The sequence below is a fragment of the Chelmon rostratus genome, chromosome 21 (genome assembly GCF_017976325.1).
Source record: "Chelmon rostratus isolate fCheRos1 chromosome 21, fCheRos1.pri, whole genome shotgun sequence".
Lineage (NCBI taxonomy): Eukaryota > Metazoa > Chordata > Actinopteri > Chaetodontiformes > Chaetodontidae > Chelmon > Chelmon rostratus.
In genome coordinates this window covers 19,776,217-19,796,505 of record NC_055678.1, presented here as the reverse complement: position 1 = coordinate 19,796,505, position 20,289 = coordinate 19,776,217, and the positions used below count along the sequence as shown (strand labels likewise).

Sequence of the window (20,289 nt, the reverse complement as noted above, 5' to 3'; positions counted from 1 at the left end):
TAAACAAAAAAGATATAATGTGTTAATGAGCTTTAGAGATGCTGGTTGGCAGACTTTGTTACCTTTAGACAGAGCCTGTTAGCTGTTTCCCCCTGTTTCCAGTCTTAATGCTAAGCTGAGCTAACTAGCCCCTGGATGTAGTACATGAGAGTGGTATTAATCTGCTCATCCAAATATGTGCATTTTCCAAAATGTGGAGCTGCTCCTCTAAGTTACATTGATGAAGTCACTGCTGTATGTAACAACAGGGACCTGAAGGCTACGTTAGCACAAACAGGAGATTACGGTACTTTCACTATATTGCTTCGCAGTAGTGGTTGAGAAGTTTGGGAATTGTTCTTCAGTGAATTGAATGATTTTACGATCAGCACAAAGTCTAATTTGGAAGCCATATATTTTTGACAACTCTTCATTCCTATGGTCAATTTGTGGCAAGAAGCAGTAAAAATCCAACTTCTATTAAGTATTTAGTATAAATGGTACTCCATTTGGGGTTAATCGTTTGCTACATTTAAACATTCTCTATCAGTAATCACTAAAATCTGGCTACAGAGGACCTTTCCATACTTGAGCATATTTACATTTTAAATAACTACATCATCAAAGGCTGATTTTCATCTTATTTAACTGGATCATGGACAAATCATTCAGAGAAAGCATTAAAAATAAGGATTTAATTTAGAAGATTTAAGAGTTAAGTTAGACAAGCTCCATGTAGTCTGTATAACAGAACACTTAGTTAGAGCGTAATCATAAATCATCTCAAGGTAACACAGTTCAGGTCATTTCCAGGCCCTGTAGATGCCTTTTTGTGCAACTCTTTGATAAGTTTCCTCCTGTTCTTCTTGTAAAAACGCCTCCACTATTTTGCATCTCTCGGTCTACCTCCATGCACAGCTGTTTTCTCCTTGTATCCTTCTCACCCCTCTCGCCCTCTCCCACCCTCTTCCCACAATGAAGCGCTTTGCATTCTGTGCCATCAGGCCCGGCATACAGGGACAGCGTCCCCGGGGTCACATTAACTCCACGGTGAGGACAATGCCACCATCATGTCAGCTCCCATCAGCCTCCATCCCGACCAGCGAGAGGGAGAGCAGGAAAGAGAGGGACAGAGTGAGGGCCAGAGGCTGGGACTCTTTAGAAAAGAAGAGAAAGGGAGGAGAGGGTGGAGGAAAATAGAAAAACAAACGTGCATGGCTTCATGTTTTTTTTCCTCGGGGGAGGGAAAGGGAAGGAGTCACTGTGGATCTGGGTCTCTCACTACTGAACTGTCTGGGTCATAACTCAGAGTGTATGGATGTGTGTGGATGCCTGTGTGCGATTTCCAACCCAGAGGCAGCATCGCAGGGGGATTGGCTGAGGCATTTCCAGCCCTGGAGCGTTGGACTTTTCTCATCTTGTCTCCGAAGCCTGGACAGCAAAGGACACTATGCAGAGCTGCTGCTGCTCTTAATAGTTAACGCGTCCACTGTACTCGTTGGTGAAAGCTAATGGCTGCAACACCCTCAGGAACTGCACAATGAAGCGAACTGTCAGTGATGATGCTAATGTTTCCATCAACACTCCCATAAGGTTCTGTAATCATATTTGTGCTGAAAGAACAGGATCTCATGATGCTAAACCTTTTTATTTGGTTGAAGTGTGAAGTTTTTTTTTGTAGCAGCTGAAGGCCAAATTTCTCCTTGCAGCTAAACTAGACACATACTGTATGAACAACATGTCTGTTTGTCCCTGACATCACATCAATTCATCATATTTAAGAGCGACCGATATGCAAAAAGTTTCTTCTAACAGCAGAAAGTTGGTGGTTTCTTTCAGAAGCTGGACCAGTTTTTCAATATTCACCCTCCTTTCAGCTCTGGTTGTGTCTCTGGTGACTCCTGAGGGAAATCCATCCAGCTCTTTACCTGCTAAATGCTCCACTTTCCTCACTAGCTGGCCGCTAACTTTGTCTTTCTGCTTTTGGTGCCGAGCAGATAGTCTACAGTGGGTTGTCAGAGTAGAAAACAATAGAGTTACTGGCTGGAAAACCAAAACAATGAGCTGAAAGATGCTAAAATGCCCAGCCAAGGGGAACTGCGAAGTCGGGTGATAATTCCCTGTGGGTTCACTACAAGCAACTCCTTTCACAAACATCATTTGATTCATCATCATTATAAAATATTGAATACAGCCACTTTAAAAGCATCCACTACAGTTTTAGAATAAGTTTCTGATTCTCCCCTGAGGAAATCTTTGGACTCAGCATCCACAATGGATTTTATGTAATATATTAAGACACCTGAATCAGATTTACATGATGTGTTATGAAAGTAACTACACACCTACTAAATCTTTGCTGCAGTTTGCCTCCTGCAGATAATTCTCATTTTGTCTTGTTTTACATGGGAGAATTGGACTTCCACCTTCCTCTGCTGTGCTGTTCCTTATGCAGAGGAAGGTATTGACACTGACAGTGTGAGGACCTGAGAGCCAGGGATAAACTGCCTCAGGTAAAACACAAACTCAATGGATGGAATCAGGAGGTGTTTTAAATTGTATATTTGAACGATGCAATCGAGGGGCACCAGATAACTACAAAGAAATATGTGAAAATAAAAGTGTTGGTAATGGACTAACATCTTCTTAAAGCAGAGGTGTGCCTGTGTTCACCATCCACAGGGAGAGGTTTATCACCCAGGTACCTAACATGACCGCCACTCCACGACAAAACACACTCCACATTTGCCCTCATGACCCCCAGGCGACACCCCGTGAACCACACAGGGTCTTCTCAAACACAGATCTCAAGAGGTGATGTTTTATGGGCATCTTGCTGCAGGCTGAGTTCCTCCTCCTCATCCACTGCCACACACAAACATACTGTCAGTGTCTTTCCTTCTCAGATTTTAGCTCTCTATACAGTATGTTTTCTGGGAGGAAACGGAGCATTTACAAATCCTATTAAAAGCACTGTGATTGATCAAGAACCCAAACTCTTGTCTCCCTTTCACCGAACACATCTCTTCGTCTTTCGTTCGCTCACAGTTTGACACAAAAGTTCCCCGTGTCTGTAAGTTTTCTCTGTGTCTGAGGCGCAGAGCAGCAAAGGATGCTGGGCAGGCATCGTTTTCTCCCAGTGCTTGATGCTGCGAGTTTAAAATGTTGAGATCAGCTGGTTTAGAAAAGAGCTGGTTCAAAATCAGTTTTTATAAGCAATAGAAGTTTCCCCATTCAGAATAATTGTTTTTGTGTTGAGAACCTGAACGAGGTTTTTCTTGCTATGAAACCGTGTGTTTTCTCCGGCCAGAACCACAGTACCACACTGTTCAATGTAGGTAGAATTTATTTTTCATCTATTTAAGACAAATGTTTCTCGTGTACATTATGATACAGTCTTTTTGAACACAACATTTTTTAGGTTTTAAGTGGTGCAAGAAATTATTTGTTGCTTTATTTATGAATATTGTGTAAATATGTTCATTTAATAGCTATTTCCTACAACTGTATATAGTTTGTTTGAATAAGGGCTGTGTGAACTAATCATTTTAATTCTGAGTGTTTATTATAATTGCTGTTGATGTCAGATTTTAACAATTATTTCATGTTAATGATTTTAGTAACATGAAACATGATGCATAGAGAAATCTGTACTAGCCGAGTTGTGCAATTTTTCTAATGTGCAATAGAAGAGGTCAAAGCGGGCCTATTGTACTGTACGTCACATGATTCCAATGGGTTTTCACATTAGTGGCCAAACACAGTGACACCAATTAAATGTAGCGTAGGACAAAGTGACTACAAAGCAGACAGGGTGTCTAAAGCATTGATGTTTCTGTTGCGTTATCGCACAGTACCAATGTGCAAAACAAGTGGTGTTGAGTATAAATTTGATTTGCAGTGAAACATTCGTGAGAATGCGACAGCTTGTTTCGAACTGGTTTGCACATGCAGAGAGTCGACTGTGATATTGAATTCTGGTTAGGATGCTGGACAGTCACTGCTGAACTGCGATAGAAATTGTTTGTGCTGAGTGAAAAGAGGGAATTCATCCCACTTTGGCACCATGAACCTCTGCAGGTTATAGCTTATAGTAACTGTGTGACAAAAGAATATATAAGAGTCAGAGAGCAGAGCTGTGATAAATGTATAAATACAAATATAATAGACAAGTAAATCCAGAGTGTATTGGTGTGATATACAGTATGTAGCAAAATGTGTATATACTGTATGCATCTGTACTTCTTCTTACAAAACAACTAATTTATACCCAAAATGTCAAGAAATGTTCTTTGCAGAGGATTGTTTAGCAACTGATGCCATTTTTGAAGAATTATTAAAGATTGTAAAATTCATATAAGGCTTTGGTTTGAATTGTGTTCGTATCACAGGACTGTTGGACATTTAAATCTTTCATGCAGTAATGAGTTAACTGTGGATATACTAAATACTGAACCAACAGAACAATCAAAAACTTCATGAGCAAAACATCACAGTTAGTCAATATGGCTTTAAGAAAGTCAATTTGAGATAACTTTTACTAATTCTTTGTGAATAGAAATAGTAGTATAGTGCATGTGTGTCATTGCTGAGAATAAACCTTAAAAGAACTGCTTTAATTAACAGCTATCTATTGACAAGCGACTGAGAGCAGGATCCCATTAGACAGCTTCTCCTTTCCTCAGGGACCATCTGACAGTAGCCACAGTACATTTGCAATATTTCTCAACTGCAACAAACACAAACATGTTTCAGTGAACACCAACAGAAAAAGCCTGATGATGGGCCTGTAGTGCCACCCTGTGGCTGCTCTTGCTAGTGCATGAACCCATAGCATGCACATGATAGTTGGTGTCCCGAAATCCACCCATTTTAATGGCAGGTCTCTGCTAATCCAATAAAAACCCACGTTCTTATCAAAGCAGAACATAAACCATCAATGGATTCCTTTGAATATATTATAATGTTAAAATGCGACAACAGTGGTGAGCTGTTCAACACAAATCAGTTCACAGCACAATGTCAAGAAATAAAGGATACTTTAATGTCACACATTTAACATGAGTGCAGGGTGTCAAAATCTAGTATTGATAAGCCCTTTATATTAACATGATTAATACAATTGTTTGTATAAATAAGGTGTCAGTCTACTGATTTCTCTCTGCAGGTCAGTATGACTGGTCATCAACAGGGAAGTTTAGTTTATCTGCAACAGGCCTTTTTCACTGCAGCGCCAAAAATACAACATCCTTATACAATCCAATTTAAAGGAGTTATGAGTGATTTTAGAGGCCATGTGCATGTATGTGAAATTCAATTTCAAGTTCAAATTTAATACTTTCTTACAATCTGCAAACATCCTTCAAGCACGTTCACGTAGGTGTAGTAACATTAGGTTAAACAATACTAACAGTAAGTATATTGAAAATAACAATTCCAAAGAAACCATTCAGGAAAAGCAACTGTCCTGATAAGAGTATAAACAGAATAGACTGATGGCATCAAAAATATATGCTTTTCTTTAAGGAGGGATCAGTGGCTGTTGGCACCTGGCACCACATCTGCTGTATATAAAATTCATTATGCTAGGCTCCGCAGAGCAAATACAAATAGTACAATATTCCAGTATTCAAATACTAAGTCTTGGCAGGTGAAGCAACTGAAAGATGTACACAGTTGGTCCTCTTCTATAAAAAACACAATCCTGTGCTCTGTGGTCATGAGATGTTCCTGAGTGAAACAAGCAGCTCAGAGGTTACACACATGGACACTTGAGATAACTCTTTAGATTTGGTCAAAGTGTATTTTCTAAAACATTGGATATACAGAAAGGCCTGCAGAACTGCTTTACTGTCCTTTGAACTTTCAGTTAGCCCTGTCGAATTAATGACCACAGGGAAAACAATCAAAACGGGAATGTATGTTAATGATATGTTAAAAAGAAGAATGGTTGGGAGAATGGTTCAATCACTGTGCATTTTGATACAGAAAAAAATCAGCTAATAACAGAACATGTAGCCCTGGAGACATTATAAGATCCATTAACTGACATGAAAAAAGCTAAATGAAGCACAACTTTGGCCAAATATCAGGGTACTTGTGATAAACTGTAATGAAAATCCCAAAGAGAGGCTCTGAACTCAGAAGCCCAGATGTGTGTGCTAAACAAAAATGTATGAAGCCTGCGTGAGTGACCACAGGGAGACAAAGTGATGAGGGGAAATGTGGAGGCATTACACTCCACTGTCTTTCCCAAGCTGTCGGCCGGCATTGATATGGTGACAAAAAGTGTGAAAGACGAGGCCGATGTTTGGTAAGAGCACAATAAGGTATGATTAATCAGGCTTTGCTGATAAGATAAGAGCTATTTATACGCCAAGTTAAACCCTCAGATATGTAGAATATGCAGAAGCTGAACATTAAACTGAAAAAAGAGTGGTGGCTGGTTAGCTGCAAAAGTGACTTTTAGCAAGGATCAACCACAGACAGAGATGTTATCATGGTTTGGCTGGTGGCTGATGGTGAGAGTCCCGCTCTTGCTCAAACCCGTAAATGAGAGCATTTTCTTTAATGTGCACAGCCCTGTCTATCGCTGTCCAGTTATGTTGTTCCCTCCAGGGTTTATGATGATGGAATCCAGTAAAGGACGGAGAGCCTGGCCAAAAGGCCTAAAGAGGAAACACAGCAGATGGTACAGTTACAGCAACAGAAAGTCTTAACAAACCATAGCACGTAAACGAACAGATACATGTCTTTGATTTGGTTGTACACTGTAACTGCCGTGATTAACTTCTCGTGTTCTCATGTATGTTGTGTTTCTGTTTTTGCCCTCGACTGTCAGCGTCACCTCCTCAGAGAGGTACGAGTGCAACCAATAAAAAGGGAAAATCCACCATAACATCTTCTCACACAAGAACTCATTCATCTGGGATTCAATGGATCTCAGGCTTTATTTGGGATGAACTGATGCAATTTACTATTTTTCTATAGCTAATTTTCAACTAGCCTATACTACTTTTACTTCAGTTGGGGCATGTAACATTTCCTGGGCTGTAGCCCTTACTCAGGATCTTGAAAAGGTTTCGTACATCTCTTGATTTTTCTCTGTACAGTCTGGGAACATTGGTGCAAAAATAAAGTTTAACTACAGATCAAGAGAACTGAGACAAGAATAAGAGGAGCATTTGTGATGCAACAGCTTTATGAAACTTATTAACTCACGTGGATAGCACTTCAGATGGAAGGTCAGTGATGTACGATGGGATCTTTTTACCCGTGAGGAACTGTGCCACCTCGTTGCTAAAAACATTGCAGTTGTGCTCAAACAGGTTGTACTTGTCACTTCTGCGTGTCAGGAGAAGAGACAGAAAAAGGAGACAGAGATGTAAATTCAGAGAAAAGACGGAGAGGCCAGGGAGGGTGGAGGAGGGCGGGGCAGTAGCAGGAAAAGACAAGATAGAGACATTTTGACAGAGATAACAGGAAGACGTGAGAAGAGTGAGACTTTAAAGGCATCTCATTTTGTTTCCACTTGTGTATATATATATATATATAAAAATCAGAGTGGAAATTCAGTTTCGCCCATAGTTCTTACCAGAGGAAACAATAAAACACGTTCATTTAGCATCAAAGTCCAAAGTGACCCCTATCCACTACCAGGATGGCCCCACTTGGATTCAAATCTGTGTGGTGAGTCTGAGCCTTTACCCGTATGTGGACTCCGAAAGTGACGTCAGGTAATCCATGAAGATCTCTGCAGGCACCTCTGTGGAGCCGAGGTCCACAATGGAGTTTGGCTGACCCAAGGGGGTGCCACCCTAGGATGCAACACACATACACACCTCAGTGAAGAAACAGATGCTGGCCCGTAACTTTCTAAGCATTTGCATTTTCCTTTACAGTAGTAGGCATGGCAAAGGGCTGATATCGTTCGTGCTTTGTATTTGAGGAAATTATTAAGCTGATTCTTACAGGGGAACAACTGTTGATGCCTTCTCCTACAAAGAAGAACTCCTTTCCATGGACCACAATAGCAGTGTGCCTGTAAGATACCAGAACACCTTATTCCAATAAAGCCAAGTCAATGAAAGTAGCCAACCACAGTCAACTTTTTTGTGTATGAAGACTTCTACAAAATAAGCCAGTAACAAGCTGCACTCACCATATTCCGTCAAGCTGTTTCCCTATGATGACAAAAAAAAAAATCAATCAGAATGATTTATTCCGACTTTAACTAAGTGTCAAGTTGCCATTAAAACAGTCAAAGTTGAGGCCTGAGTACCATTCCCTACCAACCAACAGGTGGCTCGTCAAAAACTTACCTAGCATGACAGGGCTCAGCTGGCGGGCCATGCCTCTGGACAGGTCGTAAATGTACAATTTCACTGGATAAGAGTCAGTTTGGTCCATGATGATACAAAGGAATTCGTTCAAAATCACAACTGTAGCTAAACTAGCATAAAGTAAACTGACTCAAATCCACCAAGAGCTGCCGGCTAGCTAGCTTACCGGTAGCTAGCAAACAAAACTTTCGGAACAACTTCAAAAATAAAAACCTTATCGTGGAATTGTTAGAGTTATAACTACAAGTTAGATACTATTTAATGAAAAGTTAAAAATGATCCATCTCGTAGAGACAGGCCGAGGTTGCCGGGTGCTGACAGGTCTTGCTGTGTCACTGTCTAACTGTAAACAATAACATGACTGTCAGAATTGGTGCTTTCGCATGGAGTGGGCACCCTTCTTCCGGAGTCGAGCCTCACTGCAAATAAATCCCGCCTACATTACTAGGATTGGCCAGTATCTTAGATGGGCAAACAAGTGCCCAATAGGCGACGAGGTGCTCCGTACGATTCTCAGCGTGCTCGCTCACGTACCTGAACGCGCCAGCCATTGAAACTAGTCTGGACTTGTGGGTAGGAAGTGGCAGACGGGCAAACAGTACAGTAAGTGACTGAGTGCGCCTACAATGACTAAATATGTCTTTGAATTGTTGTTGTAATGTGTTTAGTCCGGATAGTATGTGTGCTTCATGAGAAATATGCATTTGTTAACTAAGCGACCCCGCAAAATCAGTGACACGAGCAGTGGCTAGTTACGGGCTAAGCTAACCTGCTAACGGTTAACGTCACGGTGGTAAAGTTGTAATCTCCGTTTTCTTTCATTTATGTTGAATTAAACGATGATAATATCTTAATAAAACATTATTAATTGATGTTAATGTCTTTGTCATTTGCACAAGTATTGTTAACTGATAAAGTTAAATAAGCACAACACTCTTTTGTTTAAGTAGGTAGCTAAAGTTAGGTGTACGCAAATGGGCACTTTTGAGTTTGAGCTGAGTGATGTTTTTTTTTTTTTTCAACTCACAAACGTCACCTTTGTGAAGGTAATGTGCTATGGGTAGATACACTCTTTAATGCAGGTCTGCCCACTGCTAGGTCTTGATCTACTACGATCCTGGATCGGGTCAGGGCGAGGTTATGACCTTTGTGCTTTCTTACAAAATACAAGATGTAAGATGGGCCATTTCCCCATAGATGAAGATGGTTCTGCACAGTTTAGATATCAAATGTTTTAACAGAATTAAGATACTTTATATTTCCTGTTGTTGCATCCTATTGAACTACTGAATCTTTTCACAGAAACAAAAGCAGTACAGATGGCAGAGTGGACCGCCTACTACAAGAATGAGGATGAGGAGGAAGAGCAAGATGAAGGAGAGCAAACTGGAGGTGAGATGAAAGCCTCCTCTTCGCTCCACCTGAAGTGCAAACAATACAAAACTGTCAGCTGCCATCAATCACTCTGATTTGGTCATTGTGGCTCTCTGCTGTTTTTTCCTCCACATTATTATATTTCGCTTTGCATTTCTCCAACTAGGGAGCTGTATATGATCTGATTTGATTACACTTGCATACCATGCAGTTCTTTGTTATGAACTACTGTTAATAACATGTATTTTAACACAGAGGTTTAAATATGTTATCAAATAGCATTTGATACCAAAAAGCATGACATTGTATGAACCCTTGGAGTTACACAATAACAAATCAAGCTCTCTGTCTTTCAGGAGATTACAAACTCTCAGGGAGAGACAGTTTGGTTTTCTTGGTTGATGCATCCAAGGAAATGTTCATCAAAGGAGAAGATGGACAGCCCTCTAACTTTGACATTACCATGCAGGTAAAATGGCCAGTTATCTTTAGTCTCTTCTGTTTGTGTAATAACCATTACTGTGCTGTAACAACTGGAAATGTTTGAAAATTGAATTTGGTGATAATTCAGATCCTAATATGCTTGTTATTTTAGAGATCATGATATGTCATCATAGGTTGAGACAGCATAGTTGGGGTAAGGCATAGATCATTCTGATCACAATAGTTACTTGTAGGAAAGGAGACCTTTTTTGACTGACATTGTATGAGAAAACTGGAATCCATACGCCTGATGTCCTATGATAACAAGGGTTTGTGTTCTGTCCTTGTAGGCTGTGCGCAGCGTGTACACCAGTAAGATCATTAGTAGTTACAGGGACCTTGTGGCTTTAGTTTTCTACGGCACAGAGCAGAGCAAAAATCCCAGGAACTCCTTCAAGCATGTCTATGTCTACCACGACCTTGATGAGCCAGGTAAGATGCTGCACCTTTCAAAGTATCTCATGATCACACTTCAGCTGTAATGTGGGCACACTTTTTGCACACAGGTTTAGTGTGTGAAGTGTATACAGATAAATCATATTCAACTTTGTAACCTATTATTGTTGTTATATGCTATTTCACAAAAAAAGAGCACTTAAAAATACCAACAGAGTGATCTTAGCGAATGCATTTATTATCAGTGCATGTAAAATGTGAGCTCTGTCAGACAGTACTGCAACGAAAAGTTGAGCCTTCCTTCAACGTAATCTGTGTAGCTTTTTCTCTCCCTCAAAATAATGTTTTAAATTGCTGAACATGTCTTTCTTACACCCATATTCATTCTGTTTTCCCTCATCTGTCCTCTTACATTTGTCTGTCTGCTCCACAGGTGCAAAGCGAGTGCAGGACGTGGATGCTCTGCGGGGGGAAAAAGGTGCCCAGCTAGCGGCAGAAACCATGGGCAGTGGGGAGACGTCGTTAGGCGATGCCCTGTGGTGTTGTGCCAACCTCTACAATGACATCAAGCTACGCCTGTCACACAAGCGCCTCATGATCTTCACCTGCAGGGATGAACCACACGGGGGCGACAGTGCAAAGGACCGACAGGCTCGCACCAAGGCCAGTGACCTCAAAGAGACCGGTATGTCTTAAGCAAAGGCTGATCTACTTTCATGAAAACCTGCAATACAGTTTTAAAGCTCAAAGCTGGCCATGGAAACTTTGCCAGCAAATTTCAGTATACAGACAGCTTTACATAAGTAAGCCTCTGCACACAGAAAAGTTTATGTTAATCAACCCAGCCTGCGTTTAAAATGTATAACATCTCTGTGATATGAGCAATACCTAATCTTTGTAATTGGCCATTCTCTATTGCAGTCTCATTTTATAATTTAGGCTATGAACACAGGTGGCGTTTTACATTTAAAACTTAACATTGCAGCTTCTAATACATTAAGCCTGTCCAGCTTCTCCTCTCTCTTAGGTGTCATCATTGATTTATTGCATCTGATGAAACCAGGCGGCTTTGATGTCTCGTCCTTCTTTCGTGATATTGTAAGTCCTCCAGAGGATGAGAGCGAGTTGGAGATGCAGCTACAGCCTTGTGACAAACTGGAGGACCTCAAGAAGAGAGTGAATGCCAAGGAGCTGAAGAAGAGAACCTTGGCCAGGTAGAGATATGTCACACTTTAGCATTTCCAGACAAATCAAAGTTAATTTTTTCTTCCTGGCTTTCTGCAGTTTATGTATCGCCAGTTGTTTATCTTTCTTGTTCTGTTGTGGTTCATCTTTGTGTCTTTTAAATGACTCAACTCCTCCTCTCCTATTCTTCACACCATCCTCCCCTCTCTGCCATCTTTAGGTTAAACCTGTGTCTCGGTGAGGGTGTAAATGTAGCTGTGGGAATTTATGCAACAGCCGTGGCAGCTCGGAAACCGGCTCCCGTCAAACTTTACAGGGAAACCAATGAGCCGGTCCGCAGCAAAACCCGAACCTTCCACACCCAGACCGGCAGCCTGCTGCTGCCCAGTGAAATAAAGAAAGCCCAGGTAAGAGAAGACTCAGTCTGTGCTACGGTTGGTTTGGTTTCACAAAAGTATGTTCTGTAAAATATACATGCTGCACACTATCAATAACCAACCAGTAAAACATCCTAAATTATGTTCCATTACCCACCAGAATAGCATGATGACAAACAGCTGAGCAGAAAAATGTGTCAGCCACAGAAAGATGTACCTGAATTTAGTTGATGATACATAATAATAATAATAACAAATGTCAATGATTATCACAGATTTTGTTGGTGATTTTTTTTTTTTCCTGGTGTGTTTGTGTGTCTGCTGCAGGTGTATGGTAAGAAGCAGATTGTGATGGAGAGGGATGAGGTGGATGCCATCAAGAGGTTTGAAGATCCTGGACTGTTCCTGATCGGATTCAAACCGATGGAGAGGCTCAAAATTCACCACCATATCCGACCTGCTACCTTCCTCTATCCAGAGGAGGACGAGGTGAAAGGTAGCACTGTTTGTCTGTGTGCAAGTGACTAGTAGGATGAAATATTAAAACCACGGTATTGACTATGGATATTTGCATATATGGATAAATAATGTGTGGTGAGATGAGATGATTATTAAAGCTGAAGCCATTAGTCAGTTAACTGCTCCGTCATCAACAGATAAATAGCCGGCAACTATTTTGATTATAGATGTCATGTGTAAGTCATTTTTTAAGCAAAAGTACCAAGCATCTTAGTTTTAAGATCTGTTGAGTATCTGTTGTTGAACATGCATGCCAGTGGTTTTAGTTTTGAATATAAAATGTTTGCAATTTGTTGGACATTGTCATCAAAAGTTTCTTGGAGCACCATGAGTGAACAGTGGCCCAGTGGGACTGAACCTCTATCTTGTCGATTTGCTGAGCTCAAATATAACCTGTGTTTCCCACGTCAGGCAGTGCATGTCTGTTCTCCGCCTTGTTGACCAAGTGCAGCGAGAGGAACGTGTTCGCTCTGTGTCGCTGCGTCTCTCGCCGAAACTACCCGCCTCGATTTGTTGCCCTGGTGCCTCAGAAAGAGGAGGTCGATGAAGGGAAAGTACAGAGTGCCCCACCAGGTAATGCACCAGTGGGCTCAGCCGGAGTTTTACTGGGTTTAATTGATACAAGGAGTCCCACTCTTTAACACACCTAACCTCCTTTCACAACTGGTCACCTCTCTTTACCTGCATTAGGTTTCAATGTCATCTACCTGCCATATGCCGACGACTTACGCACTCTGGATCCTCCCCAGTGCCCATCTGCCTCACAGGTACAGGTGGACAAGATGAAGGAGATTGTCTCCAAGCTGCGCTTCAAATACAGGTAGCTGCTTTACAGAGGTCTTAGTTTGGAGATGTTAACTAAATTTATAGCAATATCTTGTGGAATCCATTGACACTGTGTGGTGACAAAATGACAGTTAGCAAGTGTGATCTACAGGTGATCTACAACAAGGTCATCCAGTTCTCATTCTTTGCAATGTAACACAGGAGTGAAGCTTTTGAGAATCCAGTCCTCCAGCAGCATTTCAGGAACTTGGAGGCCTTGGCCCTGGATATGATGGCTCCGGAGGATACCGAAGACCTCATCAGTAAGATGCAGACAAGCGGCAGTCAAAGATCCTGTGGCTGGTACAGTCACCTCTTGTTTTGTCATCTCACATGTTTTTTTACATGTGTGTCTCTCTTTGTCTCTGTCTCAGTGCCAAAAGTGGACCAGATTGATCACCGTCTGGGTCCTTTGGTTCAGGAGTTTAAAGATCTTGTCTACCCTGCCAACTACAATCCTGAAAGCAAACCAGCTGCCAAACGCAAAACAGGTCAGACACAACAGAAACAAAGCAAAATGACTTTTTACTGTATCTTGGTTGTTTTTGCTTGTTGGTGCCATAAATTTGAATCGTTCTGCCCCGACACACAGGATCTGCAGGGGTTGCTGATCAGTACTCATGCAGTTGTGGTCATTTTGTGGTATGATACAGTAAATATCCGACTATTCTTTTGACTGTTTTCTCCATGAATGAACTTGCAGCTGATGCCGGAGGCAGAGCTGAGAAGAAGCCCAAAGTGGAGATGCCAGAAGACGAGTTGAGGGCCCACGTGCAAAACGGCACCCTGGGAAAGCTGACCGTGCCCGTGTTGAAGGAGGCCTGTAAGCAGTTTGGGGTTCGGACCACCGGGACCAAGAAGCAGGAGCTGATAGATGCTCTGACTGCCCAACTGGGCCCGTGAGGAGTCAGATACACACCTCACTGTGCCTTTGTGAGCTCATTCAGATCAGCGTGCCTGTGGATGCGCTTGATTCCAAATGTCTTCAGCCGTTTTGCACTATCCAAGTTCTGTTAAATTTTGTGGTCTATTTTTAAATCAGGCAACAGGTTGTGTAGCCTGTGAATTTTGGGACTAACCGGAACACTGAGGTCCGTGTTCAACAAAAAAAGTTTGCTGTTGCTTAACCCTTTTTTATTTACAAGCCAGCAGGGTTCAACACAGATCAGTGATAATGCCTGCAGTTAATGTATCACTCAGTTCCACATTAATGAATAATGTTTGAATGTAAAACAAGTATGCTCAAGCTAGTTGGTGTGGGTAACGACATGCTAAAAAAGTATTCTGTGCATTGGAATACACTGCACAGTAAACAGGACTAAAATGTAACTGAATATGACACTTGTTGATAATCCTGCATTTGCATCAATAAAAAAAAACCTTTTACAGCCCTGCAGCCTTTGTGCTAGTTAGTCAGTATACTGTACATCTGAAGCAGCTTTTCCAGTTCTTCTTGTAGCAAGAAAGAAGGTGTGTCCCGCCACAGTAAGACCACAGAATTATCAGCATACCTGGACCTTTTCGCTGCTTTGTTTTGCCACACAGCACAATTAAAGTAAGGGCAGTGTTCCTGTTGGGGGCAGGCCTGCACAGGCAGATGTTTCTGTATGAAAGCAGGAAGAAGGATAACGTAGCACTTTGACCTCATGTGAGTTGCGTCAAGTTTTGATCGACTGGAAGCTGTCGGCATTCCTAGGGGAGGATCATCCAGGTAATGGAGCTTTAGGAACATTTTGCCATTGCTATGGGATAAAATAGACTCTTTAATATTGTATATGTCGAGTTTTCTAATGTAGGATTTGTGTTTTTACCCAGTCTTTAAACTTGCTGTTAGCATACAACTGAAGGATTATGAAGCCTTTCTATGGTCTGAATTTACTGTGACATGTTGTGAAAATTATATCCAGGCACTTTTTTTTTGTTGTAGGAACAAACTGAATCCTGATATTAGTCCTATTTTTATTATGAGTTGTTTGTATGATTCAAGAATGTTGCAAAACATCTGTCAGCCCTGTGTTATGTTTAACTTTTCGGGCTTTTATATTGAAAATTCTGAGCAGAAGTGCTGTCACATATTCTGGCTTCCTTGACACTGACTGAAGGTCCGTCAACTCCAGAGAAATGGAGTGTCAGTGTGAGAAGGACAACTCCGAGGATGCTGTTACAGGTCAGTTGGAATTTTGAAAACTCATCAAGCATACCTTTAAACACATTAAAGATGTCTGCACTACTTCACAGAGAATATACAAAGTATTATTTATATTGGACTTAATGAGATGTTCAGGTGGTTTCTATATTATTACATTGTGTCTTCATGGCTGTAAAAACCAAACCATTGTTAGATGTGGAAGATGTTGCATGTTGAATACAGAGGACGTAGTCTAACATCAGGTTAGCAGCAAAACCTTTTTGACTTCCAGGTTAGTTTTTCAAAATAAACATGCACACTTCTGTCAATTTGAGAAAATTAACAAAAAATGTTTAAAACAACTTCCTGCGCCATATTTTGAAAACTGTGCTACAGTCCCGCCCTCAAAACAACCTTGAATGAATAAGATGATGCTGTCAGCCTTTTACATAGCTATAAAGATTAAAATGAAAGCATTTATTTTGAAGGTAAACTCTGATATTCTTATAGGCGCTCACACACACAAAGCCCTGCACTGAACAATAGGGTTTTCTTGGGATTTAAGAGTATTTCAGTCTGCATTTCACATTTGGGTGAAAGGTAAACCCCATGATAAGTTGTGTACAACACTGCAATACTAATGTCGTGCTTTCCTCCCTCCACTCTCTAAGGCTTGTGGCTGAACGGCAGCAGTGTCCAGATGGGAGCCTTTACTGTGGTGGGGTATCTTCTCTACAGATTCTCACAGAGTCAGTACACACGTTCACATTCCCTGTTCGTATCATCAGGGGTTTAGCCAGGAAATATACATACTGAGGGTGACCTTTATTATTATGAAACATACTGAAATGAGCCACACCATGACAATGAACATGGGTGCAGTAGTTTACACGGTTAATCCCATTTACTGCTGCTGCTGACCTAGTGCACCAAATGTGTATCCATCCACTGCAGAAAATAGTTCTTAGGAAATTCTCAATTAACTCCTGCTTTAGAGACATTTGCTTAAACCTGCAATGCCCAGCTGTTTTAGGTAATTACTGTGCCTTTAAAAAGAAAATCCAGTATTTGTGACCTGATTTAAAGGTTTACTTCTTCAGAAGGAAGCACAGACTCAGAGAGTAAAAATGCATGAATTATTTATAGATATACAAAAGGAACCACAAAAGGTTTTTAATCCAGAGGTGCAGTTAGATCTTCTATATAAACCACATTATTATCTTTCATGGCCCCTGCTGTCAGTGACAGTGGTCTGTTTTCCCTGCAGCACTCCCAGCTCTGATTCGATGGCCGATTCGTCTGTTCTGCTCTCTAACTGGTGAGTTTAGTCAGGCTGATATATCAGAAGTCAGAGGTCACTTTGTGCTCCCCTTCACAGCCTGATTTTAGCTGACAGCACACAAAGCTATGTTTGATAGATGACGTAACAATCATGACGTAATCTGACTATCACGTTCCTGTTGTTGTGTCTGCCTCAGGTCTGTCAGCTCTTTGGAGCTGGGTGAGCCGCCTGGTGGGAACCCTTCGTGGTACAGGATATAATCCCTCATTTCTGACGTCCAGGAATAAAACAAAAATGTGGCACATGCCCTCTTGAATTGATAAATTCAGGTGCTTACTTTTCTGTTTTTGTCTTGGACCTCAGGAATCCAGAGCCTGTTTAAATGGCTGTCTCGAATTTGGCGGTTTTTCGTAGGTGAGTGCCGCCTGCATTTGTGTTGGATGTTGTTTACTCTTCACTGTGTGCTTCAAATTGACTTTTTAAGTGGAGGTAAACGGGTCAGGAGAGGTTTACAGTTTGAGTGGGTAAGTTGGAGTAGTCAGAGGAAGTGAGAAACTCGCTAGACAGATGACAGCAATTTAGTATCTCAAGGGGCTGCAGCTATTTTAGTGATAGAGCTACATAATGATTATAGGCCTATAATTAACAGTTAAACTGACTTACAATCTGCTCCTCCATCAGGATTTTCCTCCAAGTTCAAGTGGCTGGCTGCTGTCATCAAAGCAGTCACAGGTCAGTTCGCCTCAGTCTTCCTTTGATTAATTGTTCATTGTTGTGTCTAAAACAGAAGATCCACTCATACCCAGTTCGGTTTGGGCTGATAATCTCAACTTTTCTGTGAGTTGTTTTCTTATTTATTTAATAAAAACTTTCTCTGCAGGGTCATCCAGAGACGGAGCACTGGAATCAAAGATCGATCCGACCAGCAGCAGTCCCAGCAAACCAGCCCTGAGGCTGATCCTCCTGGGGCCTGCCGGTGGAGGACGGACCTCCCTGGCAGAGACTTTGTTAGGCAACAGTGAGACAAGGACACCCATGGGTCCCCAGATGGAGAGCACCAAGAGAAGGACAGTAATGGACGGTAGCGAGGTTACAGTGATTGACACACCAGATCTTTTGGGGCCTTCACAGGGGAACAATAAGAGAGCCAGGGAAGCTCTGAGGAGTCTTCAGCTCGCCGGTCCTGGACCACACGCCTTCCTGCTGGTGATCCGAGCTCCAGGGTCCAGCAAGGGGATCGACCAGGATGTGGCTCAGGCGATCCAAGCCACCGTTGAGCTGTTTGGAGACGGGGCCGTGGGACACATCATCCCAGTGCTCACCCATGCCGACCATCTGGGTCGACGACATACTGTCGATCAGATGCTGGATGTGGACGCTGGGGGTCTGAAAAAGGCTCTGTCTCTATGTGGCCAGAGGCCTGAGCTGGTAGACAACAGTCCAGACTGTCCCGCAGAGGTGCAGGGAGTGACACGCAGGCAGCTGGTGGGCCGTGTGATGGAGATGAAGACACTGAGGGGGCATTTCGTCCACGAGCTGCAGAGGAGGGAGGACCGCATCAGGGAGGAGCTACTGGCTGACATGGCCTCTGCACTGGCTGGAAAACTGGGACACATGTAAATAAAAGAGAGAGGAGAGCTGGTGTTGCTGGCCTGTGTGAAAGAGTTGTTGGGGCAGTGAAAAAATAAGGAGGCGGGATTCAGTCAAGTGTTAAACATGCAATTTTGACTTTAAGTGCAAGGGTGATTCTTTGCCTGAGGTATTTTTGTCACTCTGCTGGTTTACCACTGTCCAAATGAATTTACCACCACTGGCCGTCTTTTGGTTTTCAACATGCCACAGATGCTTTTGGTTAGATATCATGCCCACACACACTTAATGTTCCAATTCTGATGTGTTGTAATTCTTCAGTGTCTGTTTATTCCTTGGTGAAGGCCTGTGTTTTCTTACTCTGATCCAGTGCTTAGCCCTCCTCTGTCTTTCATAATTCATAAGAGGTATCAAACTTTAAAGATGATCAGAGAAAATAAAGCGAGGTCATAGTGGGACTGGAGTTCAGCAGTACTGTTCAGTGTACTCTAGTATTTAGACCAAAAAAGTATTTACATCAGAGAAAGCTTGCAGGTTTCATAGACTGTATTTGTCTAGCTGCAAACACAAATCATATTGGCAATAGATGACAAGTTGATATATGGTATAGTAATGCAAATCAGTAAATCAATATATCAGTGTAGCTTTAATTGTGACATATTAATATAATCTCTATTTTGCAAGCATCTGTTCTCAATGTCTTGCTGTGTAAACCCACATTCATTTTCTATCTTTTCATTTTTAGAGTTGTGGCTGGCCACATTTTTAAGTATGACAAGTCTTAATGACTTTAATGAAACACAAATTACACTCGTAAAGCTGAGAGGCCATGTGGTTAGAGAGAGCATTCAACCAGACTGTACAGACTTTCAGCAGCGTCCTCAATCAGGTTCCTCAAAGGCATGATGATGTATAAATTTATTGACTAAACATAATAATGATCAACTTTTTTTTTTATATCACAGTTACAGTTACAAAGTGCTTTGCAATAAAAACAAAACACATGTAAAGCACAAGGAGAGTAAAACAAACTATATCACTGACAATACATTTTTAAAGGTGAGACAGAGTTTGCAGCCCTGATCTCCTCAGGCAGGTCATTCCAAAGTGTAGGAGCTGAACTGCAAAGGCTCTATCACCTTGATGTATTAACCTGGACATTGGCACAACCAGGAACGACGCATCTGAGGATCTCAGGGAGCGGAAAGGAACAGATAACTGACTGTTCCTTGACTGTTCTTGAAATCTCTTATAAAAGCAACAGGTGGTCAGTGTAAGAAAGACAGGGTCGGTGTAATGTGATCATGTTTCAGGGCCCGAGTCAAAATCCTGGCAGTTTTGGATGAGCTGCAGGCAGGAGAGTAGTTTTTTTTTTTTTTTACCAATTCCGGAGAATTGCAGTGGTCATACAAAAGTGGTACAAAATCCAGTGATCCAGATTTTCCAGTGTCACTTTTGGATTACTTGTTACTGTTTAATTAAATAATTCTGAAGCACTGAGGCGAAAACAGCATATGAATGGGAAATTCTGGACTTTTGGATCAGTTTAGCTAAAAAGAAACAACACTTTTAGCTCTTTGTTGCAGTTTTTATGGCTGCATAACATTCACAGGAATTTGCAGACCAAAGTAGAGCTCAAATAAAGAAGATCTGAGGAATAATATTCCTCAGAGGGCCCCAAACACCACATCAAAGGGATGATAATGTGTCTGCTGGATGTGTGTGTTGGTTTGCCAACATTTTGGCCATAACAGCTTGATAAGTTCAGTGCTGAGCTTGTTTTTTCCCTCTAGTGGTCAAAAATGACTT

General features: G+C 41.6%; 3 protein-coding genes across 4 annotated transcripts; 2 read left to right on the top strand and 1 right to left on the bottom strand.

Moving 5' to 3' along the window:
* Positions 1 to 5,001: 5,001 nt before the first annotated feature.
* On the bottom strand, positions 5,002 to 8,696 carry desi1b (desumoylating isopeptidase 1b). The gene is made up of 6 exons (XM_041962903.1): positions 8,301 to 8,696; positions 8,141 to 8,162; positions 7,951 to 8,020; positions 7,687 to 7,796; positions 7,201 to 7,323; positions 5,002 to 6,647 (listed from the first exon to the last, which is right to left on the bottom strand). Exons 1-6 carry the CDS (start codon positions 8,386 to 8,388, stop codon positions 6,566 to 6,568), a joined length of 495 nt encoding a protein of 164 aa, XP_041818837.1. The 5' UTR covers positions 8,389 to 8,696; the 3' UTR covers positions 5,002 to 6,565.
* Positions 8,697 to 8,865: 169 nt separating this feature from the next.
* Positions 8,866 to 14,868, top strand: xrcc6 (X-ray repair complementing defective repair in Chinese hamster cells 6). Of its 2 annotated transcripts, none has more exons than XM_041963267.1 (13): positions 8,866 to 8,924; positions 9,624 to 9,713; positions 10,052 to 10,164; positions 10,469 to 10,610; positions 11,008 to 11,259; positions 11,638 to 11,788; positions 11,980 to 12,166; positions 12,464 to 12,632; positions 13,067 to 13,228; positions 13,346 to 13,475; positions 13,643 to 13,743; positions 13,855 to 13,971; positions 14,184 to 14,868. In XM_041963267.1, exons 2-13 carry the CDS (start codon positions 9,641 to 9,643, stop codon positions 14,381 to 14,383), a joined length of 1,797 nt encoding a protein of 598 aa, XP_041819201.1. In that variant the 5' UTR covers positions 8,866 to 8,924; positions 9,624 to 9,640; the 3' UTR covers positions 14,384 to 14,868. The 2 variants fall into 2 exon arrangements, with proteins under 2 accessions (XP_041819201.1, XP_041819200.1); XM_041963266.1 differs by having other exon boundaries at positions 11,602 to 11,788.
* Positions 14,869 to 14,980: 112 nt separating this feature from the next.
* On the top strand, positions 14,981 to 19,802 carry LOC121625193 (immune-associated nucleotide-binding protein 5-like). Its single transcript, XM_041963268.1, has 8 exons — positions 14,981 to 15,191; positions 15,541 to 15,647; positions 16,280 to 16,357; positions 16,876 to 16,926; positions 17,087 to 17,137; positions 17,254 to 17,304; positions 17,572 to 17,622; positions 17,771 to 19,802. Exons 2-8 carry the CDS (start codon positions 15,602 to 15,604, stop codon positions 18,508 to 18,510), a joined length of 1,068 nt encoding a protein of 355 aa, XP_041819202.1. The 5' UTR covers positions 14,981 to 15,191; positions 15,541 to 15,601; the 3' UTR covers positions 18,511 to 19,802.
* The last annotated feature ends 487 nt before the right edge of the window (positions 19,803 to 20,289 follow it).

What these genes read in the sequence shown, in the direction of transcription:
- LOC121625193 (XM_041963268.1), top strand. Translation starts at nt 15,602, where the DNA reads ATGGAGTGTCAGTGTGAGAAGGACAACTCCGAGGATGCTGTTACAG. An exon ending in CTCCGAGGATGCTGTTACAG is followed by an intron (nt 15,648 to 16,279) that starts GTCAGTTGGAAT and finishes CCACTCTCTAAG; the next exon opens with GCTTGTGGCTGAACGGCAGC. An exon ending in AATTTGGCGGTTTTTCGTAG is followed by an intron (nt 17,305 to 17,571) that starts GTGAGTGCCGCC and finishes CTCCTCCATCAG; the next exon opens with GATTTTCCTCCAAGTTCAAG.
- xrcc6 (XM_041963266.1), top strand. Translation starts at nt 9,641, where the DNA reads ATGGCAGAGTGGACCGCCTACTACAAGAATGAGGATGAGGAGGAAGAG. An exon ending in ACTTTGACATTACCATGCAG is followed by an intron (nt 10,165 to 10,468) that starts GTAAAATGGCCA and finishes CTGTCCTTGTAG; the next exon opens with GCTGTGCGCAGCGTGTACAC. An exon ending in AAGCTGCGCTTCAAATACAG is followed by an intron (nt 13,476 to 13,642) that starts GTAGCTGCTTTA and finishes AATGTAACACAG; the next exon opens with GAGTGAAGCTTTTGAGAATC.
- desi1b (XM_041962903.1), bottom strand. Translation starts at nt 8,388, where the DNA reads ATGGACCAAACTGACTCTTATCCAGTGAAATTGTACATTTACGACCTG. An exon ending in CTTTCGGAGTCCACATACGG is followed by an intron (nt 7,324 to 7,686) that starts GTAAAGGCTCAG and finishes CCTGACACGCAG; the next exon opens with AAGTGACAAGTACAACCTGT. An exon ending in CCATCTGAAGTGCTATCCAC is followed by an intron (nt 6,648 to 7,200) that starts GTGAGTTAATAA and finishes TTTCCTCTTTAG; the next exon opens with GCCTTTTGGCCAGGCTCTCC.